We start from the raw sequence: 16,757 nt of genomic DNA, 5'->3' as shown, positions 1-16,757 counted from the left end.
TTCAACTAGGGAATACCTAAGACATTAAAGAAGGTATTTATTACTCTTCCACAATGAGAAATGTGACACAAGTGAGATTAAAAAGTCAGCATTCTAGAGGAGGAGCACTCTGACCCTGCAAAACTTGCCTGGCCAGCCCCATTAATATTCCGATAGAAGCACCTTAACAATAAACTAACACCTTCTCAAAGAGAGAAAGCAAGACCTGGGAGGGTGGACCTAGAACTAGAACTGCACAGGCCTAGCATTGCACTGCAATCAACAGGGAACAGATCATTACAAGAATGGTCTAAACTGTTAATTTTGGGGCTGAGGGAAAAAATCTCCTGGGTTGAAATTGAAGAATGTTAATAAAACATTGAATTTCTTCCCAAAGGTTTCATAGTCATCGCAAAAGGCTTGTAAGATATTGGGGTGTGAGTCAGTGTTCACCAATTCATAACCGTAATCTGTCGTTTTTAGAGATCAAGGTTGCAGGTGCAGGAGGGATATCTGTAAGTTGAAAATGGTAGAGTATCACTGGGACCGTTAAAGATAAATTTAATGAGTTGTCTGATTTACAGAAGGATTCTACCAAGTCACATCCACATCCATATAAATTAAAAAGGCATAAATAACTTCGGAAAAATAGCGATAGTCGACAAAAGATTTGAGATCGCTGTACTGGTATGAAATAACAACATTTATTAACCAGTTATTTTTTTTTTAATTCAGATCATTCTAACGTTAAGGAATTTTGCTACAAATGTTCATTAGACACTTTGCTAATAAGTGTCCTGTAGAAAAAGCAAAAAGTTTATGATTACAGATTTTCATGAACAAAGGGACATGTGGTCATTTTCTGGAGGGAAAAGAAAATCATTAATTGCTTAAATGACGTATGTGTGTGTGTGTGTGTGTGTGTGTGTGTGTGTGTGTGTGTGTGTGTATGTGTTCAGTACATATGAAAACAGCAGCTTGAAATAACTTGTTGAAAAGAATTAATTCTTGTTCGATATGGTAACTTTCCATGCTGAGAATTGATGATTTAACGTCCGACAAGATGGAGTCGGGCAGCAATGATGTTTACTTGTAGAACTGAATTCTGGACTGGTTTAATTTACGCATGCAAAAGCTGATACACCTGTGTTCTAGAATATTCCAAACTATTTGTTGTATCATTGCGCGCGAAATGTAACATAGTTCCTTTATCGCATGTGTGCAAATTACAACGTTGTAAGCTTGCACGTACTTCATACACATGTATGTTGGATTGGAAATTTGTTCCGGCTGTATATAGTAGTCACTACAGGCTCCATGATATTGAATGTACATGAAGGAAGTAGATCCTACATAATGACATTCTAAAAATGTTATGAAAAGAAATTCTCAAACCTCAGTCTGGAAGCTTAGGTAATTAAAGTACCACTTCATTTTCTATATTTCCCTAATTTATTTAATAAACTTTCAATTTTCTTCAATCATATTTATATTAAGACAAGACAGAGTTATCTCCCTTAAATCTACATACATACATACATACATACCTATATATATATATATATATATATATATATATATATATATATATATATATATATATATTCAGTACTAATATTAGATTGCATTTCTAGAGCAAGATTTTGTAATCCCATTCTGTCTATTTGATGGCGAATTCAGAATGAGGCTTTTTGTATTGGCATAGCTTTCAAAGCACGCAAACATCTTGTCTAATCTTTAATATACATCTTCATACAGGAACACTGACAACAACTCCACCTGGAATGGACCTGTTCACTCATCATCCTTGCGTGGCTTTTAGAAGCTATAATGGTTTTGTCTGTTAAATAGCTTCCTGATGGAGTTAATAGACCTGGATTTTAGTCAAAGAACTAAATAACTTTACTTCATGTATTTTTCTGCAGAGAGAATCCAATGTAAATACAATTTGCATATTCTCTGCTGTCACATATATTCTCATTATCTGCCTTTGCAACATCTGTGTTTAATATTGTAATGAGAACAAGTGTATTCTTTGTATAGTACTCATTTCGGAAGTTATATTTTTGTGTACAGTTTATATATTGGAATGGAAAAATGGAAATGGCACTAACCCTATGTAGGTTTAACCGGCTTCCTCCAAAGGAGGAAGTTCCATGGGAGTATGAAATTCACAAGTGGTTTTAAATTGTGAATTACTTAAGTCATGACTTACAGAACAAGAACATGCTACCCCTGTGGATTAAATAAAAGAATTAAATAAAAGAGTTCAGCAAAAAGATTCTTGAGTTCAACAAGATGATGCACCTAAAGAAGAACATTCTGAGAATAACATTTAAGATTAGAAGCGTTTTTCAAAAAATTTAAATAATATAAGTCTTTTTTTTATTCATTATATTTTTACCCATTCATTTGTAGCAGACAAAATTGCAACAAACATAAGCAGGAGCAAATTCTCGTGGCTGGAGATTTTGAATACTGGCTTGTCCAATCAGAAGCCAGTTCTTAGTCATGTGATCGAGTTTATAAAAGGTTAAACCGGCAATACACTCCCTCTTTCTTCCTAGATCTTGGACTGACAACAACTCCATATGGAACGGACCTGTTCACGCCCAACTCCACTCTTGGGACTCAACAGAACTCACTCGGCCTTTGGGCTCGAGTTTCAACTGACATGAATACAAACAAGCCACACACAGACTTCAACGCAGTACAAACACACAAACTTTTTTATCATCCTATAGTACTGTCACTAATGTTTCATGACGCATGTTTCCACTACTACTTCAGACACAAACATACATGAACTCTGTCTCTTTCAACAAACCTGTCTAATCTTTAATATCTTCATACAGGAACACTTTCCACGATTAACCCATTTCCTTATTCTTGATGTGATGGCGAACATGCAACATTCGCTGACATCTTATCTCCTCTCCATACATAATAAAATGACTGCAGAAATTCCCCTCTGGACCAAAGTATCATAGGTTTGTAATAACAGATACCACATACAAATTCAATGCATCTAAGCTAATAGTTTATTTTATCATTTTCATCACATTTAGTCATGATAATAAAATGCTACATTCCATTCTACAAACAACACCATCACAATCGCAACTCTAAAGATATTGCGATTGTGATGGTGTTGCTCGTAGGATGCAATGTAGCATTTCCTCTTTCTGCAACATATTTATTTCATTAAACTTCTGTAATTTATTTTTATATTTGTTTTAATAAAATTCCGTTATTTGTATTTTTTCTTTTTCAGGACAAATCGTAAGCAAAAACATGCAATTATTTGGAAGCTAAACTCTTCAATATATATAAATATATATACATATGCAATGCATTGGTTTGAAAGATCACATATCATCACAAGCACACAAAATATAACTATAATGACGTGTGATTAACTCTGGACTAAATTGAAGCGGTTAGCTCTCAAATATTTTGGTTTCTTTTTATTATTATGCTGAAAAAATAAAAAATGTAATTCATTGAACGAAATTAATATTGTAATGAGAACAAGTGTATGTAATTCATTGAACTTATTTTTGGCCAACTATTTTATTTCTGCAACATATTTCTTTTAATACAATTTCGTCATTTTTTTTATATTTCTTTTAATAGAATTCTGTAATTTTTCTTTTATTTTCAAAATAAATTGTAATAAAAAACATGTGATTCTTTGGAAGCTAAACTCGTTAATTTATAAATATATATGAAATGCGTCAGTTTAAAACATCACCAATCTACACAAGCACAGAAAATATAACTCTGATGACATTAAAATAAATAAATGTTTATATATTTATGCACACATTCATTGTTTTTTCTACTTGGCTATTTTGTTTGTGAAAATCTGGCTATATTTATTAATTTGGCCTTTTTAGGCCTTTTTTCTGAAAGATTTAGTTTCAAATATTTAGTCGAGTATGGCAACCCAATTAGGATCAGCTATTGGACACATTTACCCTTTTAGAACCTTTAAAACACATATAACTTTCAAATTGCAAAATAATAAAAAGAAAAAAAAAGAATTGGTGGACCTGAACAATGCTGACCTTACCATTTACTTTATTTTTCACTTATTTGTAAATTTTACACGCAATTATCAGTGCTTACAGGCTTAAATTTGGAATTATAAAATCCTACTACAGTGAACACCCACTTTTGGCCACTCCCATTGTTAATGCTGTTACAAATTGATCCATGACTATTACAGTCATTAAAAATGCTATCTTAAATTTCTTTTCTAATCTGAAAATTTAGCCTTTACTCAATGCTAATTGCCAAAAACATTATGACAAAGTTAAAAGGAAAAAATTAACGACTATGGGAATCATTGTTCAGGTCCGCAGACATATTACAGAATAATCACAGCACATAATCAATTCCCCATGTTAAGAATGGGTTTATAGATACTAATGTTGTTACTTCGGCACGATACATTCATTTTGCCCAAGGGTGCCATTGTCCGCTATTTTACTGGGATGGCAGTGGGTCTCACTAACAACTGTAGTTTAATTGTTTTTTATTACAGGTGGTGTTGGAGGCATAATTCTACCGGACAACGCCAGTACACTGCTAGTTCTAAATATTTGTATATTATTAACGAGTTTGTCACCAGATGTCTTCGAATTAAGAGTAAGATAAGTGTACAAAGAATTCTCTTTTGTTTCATTTTACTTCAGTTAAAATCCTCAGAAATCAAGTGTTAGCCCCTAGGAAGGGGCTAACACTTGATTTCCATATGAGATACATAGATATAATAAATTAATTTTTTTATAATTACATTTTCACCCCAAACAAGTCATAGTGCCAATTTGATGTAGGGGGCTACTATCAGGGACATAAGTTGTAAGGATACTATGTAGGGAGTTAAGCAGCAAGATGACTGTTCACATTAAACTTGTACTTTTGCATGTCAGTACAGTTGGAGAAAAAGGAATCCGGAAGGGAATTCCAGAGTCTAGCAGTTCTGGGGAAGAAACGATTAGAGTAGAAGGCTTTCTTACATCCAGAGATCTTAACTTTGTAGTGGTGGGACTTTGTTGTTTGTCAGGTTTTATGGGGGTATTTATGTCGAAGGGGTACAAGGGCTTGTAGTTTGTCGGAGCATCCACCATTAACAATACTTGTAAATTGTAATATTCAAAGATTTCATTAAAGTTCTCCTTTATGTCTGAAACACTGAGTTATTAAGAAATTGAGAAGATAATTTTCCTCTCCCCAATCGACCATTTAAGTATGTTATAATATGTCTTTCTTTTGGGTCTCTTGGTCTTATTGGATTCCAAGACAAGAATTCATCTAGTCTGGTGGAGTATCCAACTTCGTGTTGTTACTTGAGATAACATCACTCGGAGAAGATGCATCATTCCTTGTAAAAACTAGTGTGGGTTAGCCATACCGAGGAGATCTTATTTGAGCTAAAATATATGATGTGATTTGGAATATTTGGTCAGGATTTACTTGTAGTGAAAAGTATCATGCCAGGTTGTCCTGAGAAACCACTGAACAGAGAGACCCTAGACACTGGAAGATAGTATGCATTCAAGTTCTTTCATTTATGCACTTTCATCCGTTTTGTAAGCATTTTTTTTTTTTTTTTTTTGCATACTTTAAATTCTTATTTTACAACTAGCAGATGACAGCCAACCGTGCTTGGTTATAAAATATGCTTAAATATATTTCAATTCATGTAGATTTTGTATTTATTATTATAATTAGCCAATTATCTATTGTACCTAATATATAGTACTGATTTTAAAAGTTAACAAAAAATGACTTGGGTGCCATCAGTTAGAATCTAAACCAAAACATTTAGCCCTCCAGTCACATTCCACACTATTTGAGCTATCAACAAATAGATAAGAAAGATTCAAAATTAAACCACTTCAAGATGTGAATGAATTTGTGCATGCACAAAAGTAATAGAAATATGTCAGGAAGTTGAAATGAATATTTTGCATTTCAACTTATCGATATATGTCTGTACATATTATTCATCCATCCAAACCAAGGTTTTACTCGTTATAAACCATTTTTGGTGTATGATTACTATTTCCTATTAATTTCAGTGTTATGTGACCAGTAGTTTAAGAGTTTATTGATTAAATATTTTCACACACACATACATACATATACTGTTTTATTTATATAGAATAGGGAAAATGCACAAGAATGTTTTTCCTAGTGTGTTGGTCGTCCCCCAATCAGCTGTTTTTTCCTCAACACATTACCTTCCATTCCTAAATTGTAAGTTTTGAAAAAAGAGCACAAACCATCACTCAGGCGAATTGATTTTTTCTTCTTTTGATTTTATTGCAGTATTACTTTAAAGATAAATAAATTTGCATAAAAATTACAAAATGTTAATGTCTATCTTTTTATGTGGGCAAATACAAAAGTTTTAGTCTAGTGTTTGCAAGAAACATATGAACAAAATGTTCATTATTTAAAATTTTGGTTTCCAGTAGTGAAGTCTCTAAAACGCTAGTGAACTAGAAAATCTAGTTAATTGATGAATAAATTATGTTAATATAAAGCAGGGTTTCCCATTCTTAAGCACTTGCCTACGGTTCATTCAAGAGATATTGATAAATAGGTAGAGATTATTATGCTTTTTATGGTATTATAACAATATTTTCAAACTTTCACATCATTAAAAAAAAAAGAAAAGAAATTATAATAGGCGCAGGGAATATGTTTGCAGAATACATTCGATAAAATCAAAAGAGTGACTCAGTGGTCAGAGACTGTGAGCGATTTATGTGCAACAAAGTAACTTGATCAACAAGTACAGGCTGATTTCAGCAGCCTGTCACTCTTAAACCGGTTAAAAAAAGAAAAATATTGCTTGCATTATGGAAGGAGAAATAAATAAATAAGATTGTAAAATATTTTCTCATGTAGAAGTTCCTTGGGCCATCACTACAGAGTGAAATGATAAATTTGTCACCTTGAAGAAAATAAATACTACAGCTTTATTTTAAAACATTTATTGAAAAAATCAATTCAGGTAACTTGATTATGTAGTTGACATCTACTCAATGTAGCCGTCTTAAGCCTCAATCACAGCCTCAATACAGGTCCGGAACTGGGAGCATGCCTTTTTCACAAGCACCGGCGGGAGCTTGGCAAATACCCGATGGATGGCAGTGATCAGGCTGATTTTGGTGTTGTGGGAGATCATGTTGGTGATATTCTTGACGTATGACCAAATGAAGTAGTCCAGCAAATTTAGGTCGATGGAGGAGGGGGGGGCAATGAGAGATGGGTACAAAGTTTTAATACTCCTTTGGAAGCCAAGCCTGGGACTCTTTGGACTTGTGGGCCGGCACTGAAGCCTGTTGCCACACCCAGGGTTTGCCAGCAGCTACCTAACTGCATCAGGGGATCACAACATTCTTCAGCACATCCAGGTACACTTTGGTGTTGACTTTCAAGCCAACTTCGAAGATATGAGGTGGCATGATGTGGCCCTTACTTGAAACCACACCAAAGACCATAACTGCAGCCGGAAACTTCATTGAGCTGTGCCTTCAAGCGTTGAACCGTCTAAATTTGCATTTTGAGGGTGCTGGCAATGATCCTGTTGTCATAACTTGGATTGATAAAGAGAATGAGTTGTACAGCAGTGCAGCCCCGATCCCGCTTGTTGAACATTGTGTCACTTTCAGACATGATAGAAGGCTCCTATCGCTCTTGGGATTTGTACAAAACTGGCCAATTAGTAGGTGGTCTGCAACAAAAAAAAAGAAAACCAGTTTTCATCAAACGGAAATGGAATCATGTCTTCTTTTCTAAGGCAACAAATTTATCGTTCCACTTGTATTACTGGAGGGTTTCACGAAGATAAAAAGGTTGGAAAACACTGATATAAAGTATTCATTTGATTAAACTAAAAATTTTATAGATCTTTTCCAGTTGCTTAAATTACTTTACCTGCCTTTTTCACAAATATAAGTGTACTTTGTGTGAAGTAACTTCGTTCTAAACATGTTCAAATAAAACTAATTCGTTTATTTACTATGAAAACTCTGATGATTAATCTTTTTTTTTTTCTGCAAAGGAGTCGCCTCTTATCAAGGCCTGGAGGCCACTCGAGGATAAGGATTAATTAGTGCAGAGTAGTCATTGGAACAGTAGCATAGTAATCGTTAGTAGTGGAAAGTTGTTAAATTGGATTACTTAAGGGTACAAAAAAACTTGTTTACATTGAACCTGAAGACGACCATAAACAGTCAGCGGGAAAGCAGGCAAAAAGAACAGCGTTCTACAGGTGGGCAGTTTTAAGAAAGAAACTTTGTTCATGGAATTCACATTTAGGTTTAGACATAGATAAAGAGTAGAAGAAATTATTAATAGTAGTTTCAGCTAGATGAGCGTTTTTCATGAAAGTTTGGCAAGGAGGGACCATAGATCAGAGTCCAGACGAGCACTTGCTATGAAAATAACGATAGAGCAGAGACAGGCTAGCAACGTCTCTTCTGTGGGAAAGAGGTTGCAGGGAAGAGAAAAGGGCATCCCCTACTAGGCTATGAAGTTGGTTTTGAACTCTGTCAAGGCTCCAAACATCTTTCTTGCTTTCATACACACTTCATTTGTTCATGATTGTTTTAGATTAGGATTCTCCAACCAGGGTTCCTTAAGAGCTTGTCAATGGTTTCTTTAAGAGATACTGATAAATAGACTAAGTTGCCGTTGCACATATGTGCATAAGTTATTTTTTGTTTGTTTTTTTCGAAATGAATTATCTTATACATGTACGTTAATTGTTTTCACTTTTTTATTTTACTTTTGTTCATCCTAAACAAAGGATATTGCCAGTAAAGAGAAATTTGGGTGTGGAATTGAACCGCAAGATATCTGTTCTCATACATTTAAGTTTCTGCATCGAGTAAACAGGGAGCAAGAAAAGAATTTCAAAGGCAAGCAGTCCAAAGAAAAAAAACAAAAACAAACAAATCCAAGAGGGGGCTAGAGCTTGGAAGCTAGAATTGAACTTATTGTAAACATGAACAATGCTACTGCATGTTTAGTGGGCTGCATAGTTGCAATGCATATGACCAACTTCTGTGAAAGAAGAAACTTGATTTTTTCTCATTTGGAAACATTAGTGTCACTTTAAATGGAGATTCATGCTGAGAGAACTTTTAAAAAAATTAATGCCCATCAAAATATGGGACCCTCTAAGCTAGTTTTTTTAAGAGCTTGCCAAGGGTTCCTTGAAGAGATGCTGATAAATAGGCTGATATGAAAATGCATTTGCATATATGTGCGAATGCCTTTTTAAGTTGTCTTCTTTTTTTTTTTAATCTAATTTTCTCATACATGTAATACATGTACAGAAATATTTTTGGCAAATTTTAGGAGTATTACAAGAGTCATTCCAAAAGTAAAGCCTCCTACTTTTTTTAACTCAAAAAATTGAAGAGTTATGAAGACAGGAGTCGTACCATCAAAACGAGGGACCTTTTGTGCTTTAGAAGTTGTTTACATAATCACCACCATTCTCAATGCACTTTTTCTTGGAATTAAAGAGACACATCTCTGCTTCTGACACACATTCATGACAAGAGTTACTTTCTTAGAGTCTCACACTGTAAATATCTGCAACTGAGAGATGAAACTCAGGGCATGAATGTAAAAGTTCAATCATCATAACAATGCAATTTGCAATCCCCTCTGATCCATTCGGGTAGAATAAAAAAAAATAGGAGGCATTATTTTTGGAACGCCTCCTCATGTAACAAATTTTTTAAACTTTCACACCATTTTAAAAAGGTATAATAGTCACAGAGAATATATTTGCAGAAAACATCTGGTAAAGTTAAAAGAGTGACTTAGTGTATGTGAGCGATTCGTGTGTAAATATTTTTCTCATGTAGGGGTTTGTTTGGACATCACTATTATTGAAAGAGGCCCATGAAAGTAAAAAGATTGTGAAATATGGTTTTAAATTATGGGAGGGCGAATAATGCAAAAAAAGAAATACTCGTAAATGGTAAATTCTGTAAATAATAAAAAGAGGGAGAAAAGAAGAGAAAGAGTGGAAGTGAAAGAGAGAGGGAGTGATAAAAGGGAAAAGATAAAGAGAGGGGGGAGAAGAGCAGATAAAATTAACTTTATTTTTCAAAAGTTGTCCAAAACTACCATTCATCTTTTGATGTCATACATTTTCAAGTAAAAACATAAGTATTGACTAATTTAAGAAATTATATACCTTAATACATATAACAAATATTGACCCACCAGGTCATAGGGGATATCTATATATTAATACAATAATGTGTGTGTTATTTTCTGTGTCACGCCTACATCCGAGTGGTTTAATTGTTATGTACTTCCATTTCTTGTCATGAAGAATTCTTGGTAAAATTATTTATAAGTTTTGGTTTCGGTTCCGATTATAACTGATGGCTTTCCAGTAATCTATTTTTTTTCATAAATAATTTTATCAAGAATTCTTTATAAGTTTTGGTTATGGCTGAAGGAACTCAAGTTTTTTATATATATATATATATATATATATATATATATATATATATATATATATATATATATATATATATATATTTGTCATAAGTTTTTATTTCGGTTTCGATTCAAGCTAATGCACCCAAGTCATATGGATATATATATATATATATATATATATATATATATATATATATTTTTTTTTTTTTTTTTTTTTTTTGAAATCGTAACTTTATAATATGTAAAAATCGATAGAACATTAACTCTATAATAATATATACGAAATCTCCAAGAATTAAAATATCATATTTAATCTTACTTTACGATTGGGCTTTGCGGGGCGTTCGTGCTAGCTCAGATAAATACTTTTGCAATTTTAACAAAAAAAGCTACAATAATATAAGAGCGTATTCATTTACACTGAACATCTGCAGAATGCCAACATCAATATATTACATATGAATGAGTCTCCTGTGAAATTTCCAGATCCTGCTAGTAATAGATTAATAAGTTTACAATGGATCAACTTTTCCTTGTCTCTGTAAATATATTTAAACTTAGATTCTTATTGAAGCTGTAGCACTAATAAAAATTAACTCTCTTATCCACCAAGCAGACTTGAACAAATTTCATGTATGAAACGGATAAATACACATGATTTTAGTTTGGATTTTAACTTTCAAAATACTAAAACAAAAAAAGTAAGATTTTTAAAGACTCACGTCATTGTGTAGTTCTTACTAAGTTGCTTCTCTTGTGAAAGAGGAAATGATTCAAGAAACCCTTCTTGCTCCACCTTTTACCTCTATTATGACTGGGTAGCCTTTAGTCACTTCCTCTTAAGCCAGAACGCTATTTTTCCTTCTTGTTTTTAATCAGCTCATATTTCAAATCTTGACCCATCAGGTCAAGTTAAAAAAAAAAGGAAAGAAAAGAAAAAGAAAAAATAAGGGAAGAAAAGAAAAGAAACAACTACGAATGCTATTCGGTGCTTATCTTTCTTTTAATTTTTACAATAAGCCCACCACGCAAAAAAAAAATAAATAAATAAAAAGCCTTATTTTTTTAATTGTTGTTTTTAGATTCATTTGCTCTAAATAAGGAATATTTAAAATGGAGAGTAACAGGCTACTAATATAGTGGCCAGATTTATAATAGAGGAAATCTGGGTAAGGAGTTGACCAGAAAAAACTTTGTTCGCATTAAATTTCTTGGTACAGTTGACAAAATAGGGAGCAGAAAGTGAATTCCGAAAGAAAGTGGTTTGAGGAAAGAAGCTTATAAGAGTTAGAAATCTCCCGGAATTTACAAACCTCTACAGTCAAGCGTGGGCTTTTGCTGTTAGTCGGGTGGTTTGTCGTATTTACATTCCATCGGATAACATTTTGTGTAACTACTTGTAACAAAGGGATGCAACACTATGGCAATACGACAAGTGCTGGGGCTTAGTAAACACTACAGAACCTATTAAATTAAAATTCTTTTTGCTACCTTGGTGACACCATTAGAGCAAAGAATGAAGCAAGTGTGATTGCAAGAGTTAGGAGCGAATGGAGTAAGTTCAGGGAACTTCTGCCTTTGCTAACCAGAAGAACGTTACCATTGTTGACCATGGAAAGAGTCATGTAAGCATTGTGATAATGTATGGAAATGAAATCTAGCCAGTAAGAGTTGAGGATATCGGTTGCATGGGGAGAAATAATAGAACAATGATATGATAAATGTGTGATGTGAGTTTTAAAGACAGTCTTAGTTCTAATGACCTCAGAGGAAGATTAAATCTGGACAGTATAGTGTTGCGCCTCCAAATCCGCTGGGGATGGCGAAAAAAATAAATGAGGTCACAACAATATTAATTGTCTGTATTTTTGAGATGAGGTGTTTTCATTAATTGAGATTGTCGGACTGACTTCCTCATCTTGGTTGTTATAGTCACAACGTTTCGGTCGTTTTTCCCTCCTGCCTTCATCAGGTGTTTTGTATGGAACTGGGGAACCGTTTGTTAGGAGTCTCGAACCCAACCCTTTATTATTATTACGGGGGTACTGTGTTCGGACTCCAGCTAGGCTCTGGAACATAGGTGCTGAGTTCAATCCTGAACGAAGGCAGTGAAAAGTAACACACAACAATATGTATAAAAAAATATAAAAACGTAAAAACAAAAAGGGAATAGGAAGAGATTTGGGATACCTATGCTCAAGACATCTGTAAAATGTGTTATGACGGTAAAACACATGGAAATAACAAGACAAAGGCAAAGTGAAAAGCAATAAAATTTTATTAATAAAAAAGATAAAATTAGCAACAAAGGAAAGAGAAAGAAAAATAAAAGTATATGTAGATGAAAACTTTTATACTGATCGTCTATGTATGCCGAGTGGAGAGTATATCAAAGTAAACGATAACAAAAATCAAAACAAAACATCAATCCCTCGACATATGAGAGAATGAGGGAGGGAGGGAGGGAGGGAGGGAGAGAGAGAGAAAAGAAAAGGGGTGTAAAATCACAATTCCTTTCTTTTTACATACGTGAGGTTTTTAATTGTTCTTTCAGTCGTATCACGTTGATAGCCCAAAAGTTTTTTTCATTTCTTTATATTCTCTCTTCCTCTTTATTCCTTCTTGTGTGTCATTTGTCATCTAACTCGGAAAAGCAGCAGAACTCTGCACCTCAAGTGTCATCTGCTCAACTTGGTCGTTTTTTCCACTTCTTCATCTGCTAACTGCATCTCTAGCAGTCCCTATTAATTACTGTCACTGGCTGAGAATTATTCATTTATTTCTTTTCATTATTTTTTTCTTTATTCATCTCACCTTAGAGATGCAACAGGATTTACTGTGTTCTTTCTTAACCTGCCGTGCCTCCATCACTTCTTTCACTTGCTGACGCCTTTTCTAGCAGTAATTACCTCTTGCCTTTTTGGCTGTCTCTCACGTGAGCTGCATATTGTACCTCCCCCTCCTCCCTCTATACAGATTCTTTCTTTACATTTTTGTTTTCATGCACGCATGCTGATCAATATACTCTTTCTTTCTCTTTTAAGTGTCTGTTTGTCCTCATCTTTACAGATTCTGTCTTTCTTTTTCTCTCTCCTTAAATTATTTTTGACGATTAATAAAAAAAAATGTGATAAATACACTCTCCGCTCAATAAAATTGAATTAACATGCTCATGACTGTGTAGCAACACATTACTGCTTATATAAAATAAATTGAAAGTATACCTTGTTCTACTTCGGTATTGAGCACTCGTGTATTAATCTTGTTATATTTAACTGGTTACCTTACCTCTGGAAAATAGCAACCTCAAAAGATCTATATATATATATATATATATATATATATACTAGCTGTACCCTGCCACGCGTTGCTGTGGCTCAAGTTGGCACAATGGAAAAAGTTCCAAAATGAGAAAAAGCATGTTTCTTATAGGTTTAATTTTCCATTCTGCATGGGTACACAGTTTTTGTTGTTCCATTTTCTTAACTGATATAGAGAATTTCTGGTTTGGTAACTCTTGAATACGTAACATAAATTGTCCATGTGAAAAAACAAAGCTTGGATTGGTTTATATTTCACAACATGATAATTAGTACACCAAATTTCAGTTGCAATACATGTGGTGGCATCCCTGGCAAATATAGCTGTTGGATAATTAACCACTTTATCTGCTTTCACAAGTGTCGATGGATTTGTATTTGACTACCTCACTTGGAATTTTACATTGAATAATATCGTTAAGTTCATGGGCGTCTTTGTATTGACCTGCAAGAATAGCTCATTCACTCAGTCAAGTGGAATTCTTATAATTTGAATATCTGCAAAAACCTTTTAAACTAACTGTTCTTTTGATGAAATAAAATTACAGAAATTACAGAAGTTAAAAGTCAAAGAATTTTGCCCTTAACTCTGATCAGCTGGCACTTTTTCGTACCCAATTTCCCACAAGTGATGCAAAAATTTTTGTGCGGATCGAACAGTCTGCAACTGGACATGCATATTTTGAGTTAAGTTTAATGTCTTCACATGGAACAAAAAAGTAGAGTATTTGAGGCAAGCATTTATTTCATTTGCTGATGTTGATTGAAGAATAACAGGTAACATTTGTCTGAAATCTTCTGCAAGCAATATTACTGCATTCCCAAATGGTCTGACATTGCCACGCAAATCTTGCAAGGATCGACCAAGAGCCTCAAGTGATTTTTTGCGTACCATTGTGCATTCATCCTAAACAATAAATTTGCATTTCTGCAATATTTTTCAAAATATTGGATATTTTGGAGATGTCGAACATGAGATTTTTGAAAAATTGAATAATTCTTCTACTTGGCAGCAAGGTCACAGGTATTCCTCATGCAGCAAGGGCTAAGGCTATGTCATTTTGTTACCAAATGGCTGCCAAAATCAATTTAATTAGAAAGGTTTTACCAGTTACTTCTGATGCTGTTCAAGGTAGCAGTAATTTCCAAATAACTTCTATTCTCACAGTCAGTAAATTAGGTGACTAAAATAGGATTTATCCATATTTTTACAATGCCTTATTCACTGTAATTAATTTAGGAGACTAAAATAGGATGAGGGATTAGAGATGGACAAATAGAGAGAAAGATATATAGATAGAAAAGAGAAAGTGAGATGAAAATAGAGAAAGAGAAGGAGATAGAGAGATAAAGGGATTGATAGATAAAGAGAGAGGGGGAGAGTTAGAAACAGAGAGGGATGAGACAGAGGAAAGGAGAGAGATAGAGGGAGCTAGAGAGAGAAAGGGGCTCAAAGAGAGATGGAGAGGGTGATATAGAGAGAAAGATAGATTGAGAGAGGGAAAGGGAGAAATGGATAGAGAGAGATATTAAGAGAGGAAGAGAGAGGGGGAGAGAAACAGGTGAACTACACTTCACCGTTTTTTTTCCTCGTTCAGTAGAGAAGAAATCTTTTGAGACTGAGGCAATTTTAATTTTTTGTTACTATCCAGAGTAACCCTTTTTTTTGGGGGGGGGGCTAGATTTAATAATAATAATAATAAAAGAAAAAGATTTTGTAAAATTTGAATTTAACATGAAAATACTATTTTAAAAAATAACACGATAACATAAGTGCATAAGTGCCACTTTATGTACTCCTTAGGCGTTGAGTTCCATGGCGACCAGCATAATTATTTAATGGTCGCTCCCTTAGACCCCCCCCCCAGTCAAGGCTAATGCATGCGCACATAACATTTTTTTATTTATTGAGGTTGGCTTGGTAACTAAATGATTTATTGATAATTTCGTAACCCTTAAACGCATGCCGGAAGATTTAAATTGGTTCATTATTGTTGTAATGAAAAAGAAAAAAGTTTCATTCAACACAAAACCAAAAACACATATTAATGATAAATGATTTATTATTCTATTGAAATTTAATAATTTTTTTAGATAAAAAAAGTAAAAAAAAGTTAATAAAAAATAGTTGCTTATGTGCGCATGTAAAAATGTTTGTAAAAGTGAGAAATTATTTTAATCATTTTTGTTTTATTTTTAGATTAGGCCCACCTTATAATCACCCCAATATCCTCATCTTAAGAACAGCTTCCAGTTAATAAAAGATGTTACGTGCGGGGTGGGGTGGGGACTAAGGGAGCGACTATTATTTTTTTCTGCTGGTCGCCATGGAACTCACCGCCCAAGGAGTACCAAATTGTAATTTTTTTTTTGTCAAATAAATAAATTTCAAGCAATTTTTACAATAAATAATAGGTAGCAACTTTGTTAATTTTACGACTCGCCCCAGCATATTATAAACACCCTAACTTCCATATGTTAAAACGGCTTTCGGAATAAACACCCCCCAATCTCCCCATATTAAGAACGGCTTTCGAGGTTTATGGAAGAGCATGTTTTTTTTTTTAACATGGGGAGGTTAGAGTGTTTATAATACGTTGAGGCATGTCGTAAAAATGAAACAGTTTAGAAAAAGTTAAAACAAACTTTTTTATGAAAACAAAAAAAGAAAAGAAACTAAACAATTAAAACATAATGTTTCATGAGTGAAAAGCCTTAACATAAATAAAGGTATTTAAAATTTAAAAATTGGTAAGTACATAAATTAATTTAAATTTTTAAAATATGGGATTTTTTTTTCTTTTTGTGCTTATGCAGAGTGATCTGCGCTATTTTTTAAATCGTATTTCTGCATTTAATTAAAGTTTTATATGTTTTTATTCAATTGTAATGTTAAAGTACAGAATAGGTACAAAACACCCTCCCTTCCCCATGTTAAGAATGTCTTTTTTAATAATAACGTTATTA

The 16,757-nt window shown here is 33.5% G+C and overlaps 1 protein-coding gene across 1 annotated transcript in view; it reads right to left on the bottom strand.

Annotated features, from left to right (window-relative positions):
* The window catches only part of LOC145243562 (putative phospholipid-transporting ATPase IIB), a 392,356-nt gene extending 381,144 nt beyond the window's left edge, over window positions 1-11,212 (bottom strand). Inside the window, exon 1 of the mRNA XM_080106777.1 lies at window positions 11,193-11,212. Within this exon, the coding sequence (XP_079962903.1) occupies window positions 11,193-11,197 (5 nt within the window). The 5' untranslated portion in view covers window positions 11,198-11,212. The remainder of the gene's footprint in view (window positions 1-11,192) is intronic.
* Between the last annotated feature and the right edge of the window lie 5,545 nt (window positions 11,213-16,757).

The sequence above is a fragment of the Euprymna scolopes genome, chromosome 1 (genome assembly GCF_053919585.1).
Source record: "Euprymna scolopes isolate OS-2025 chromosome 1, ASM5391958v1, whole genome shotgun sequence".
Classification (NCBI taxonomy): domain Eukaryota; kingdom Metazoa; phylum Mollusca; class Cephalopoda; order Sepiida; family Sepiolidae; genus Euprymna; species Euprymna scolopes.
The sequence above is the reverse complement of the archived record's forward strand: the minus strand, read 5'-3'. Positions and strand labels throughout refer to the sequence as shown.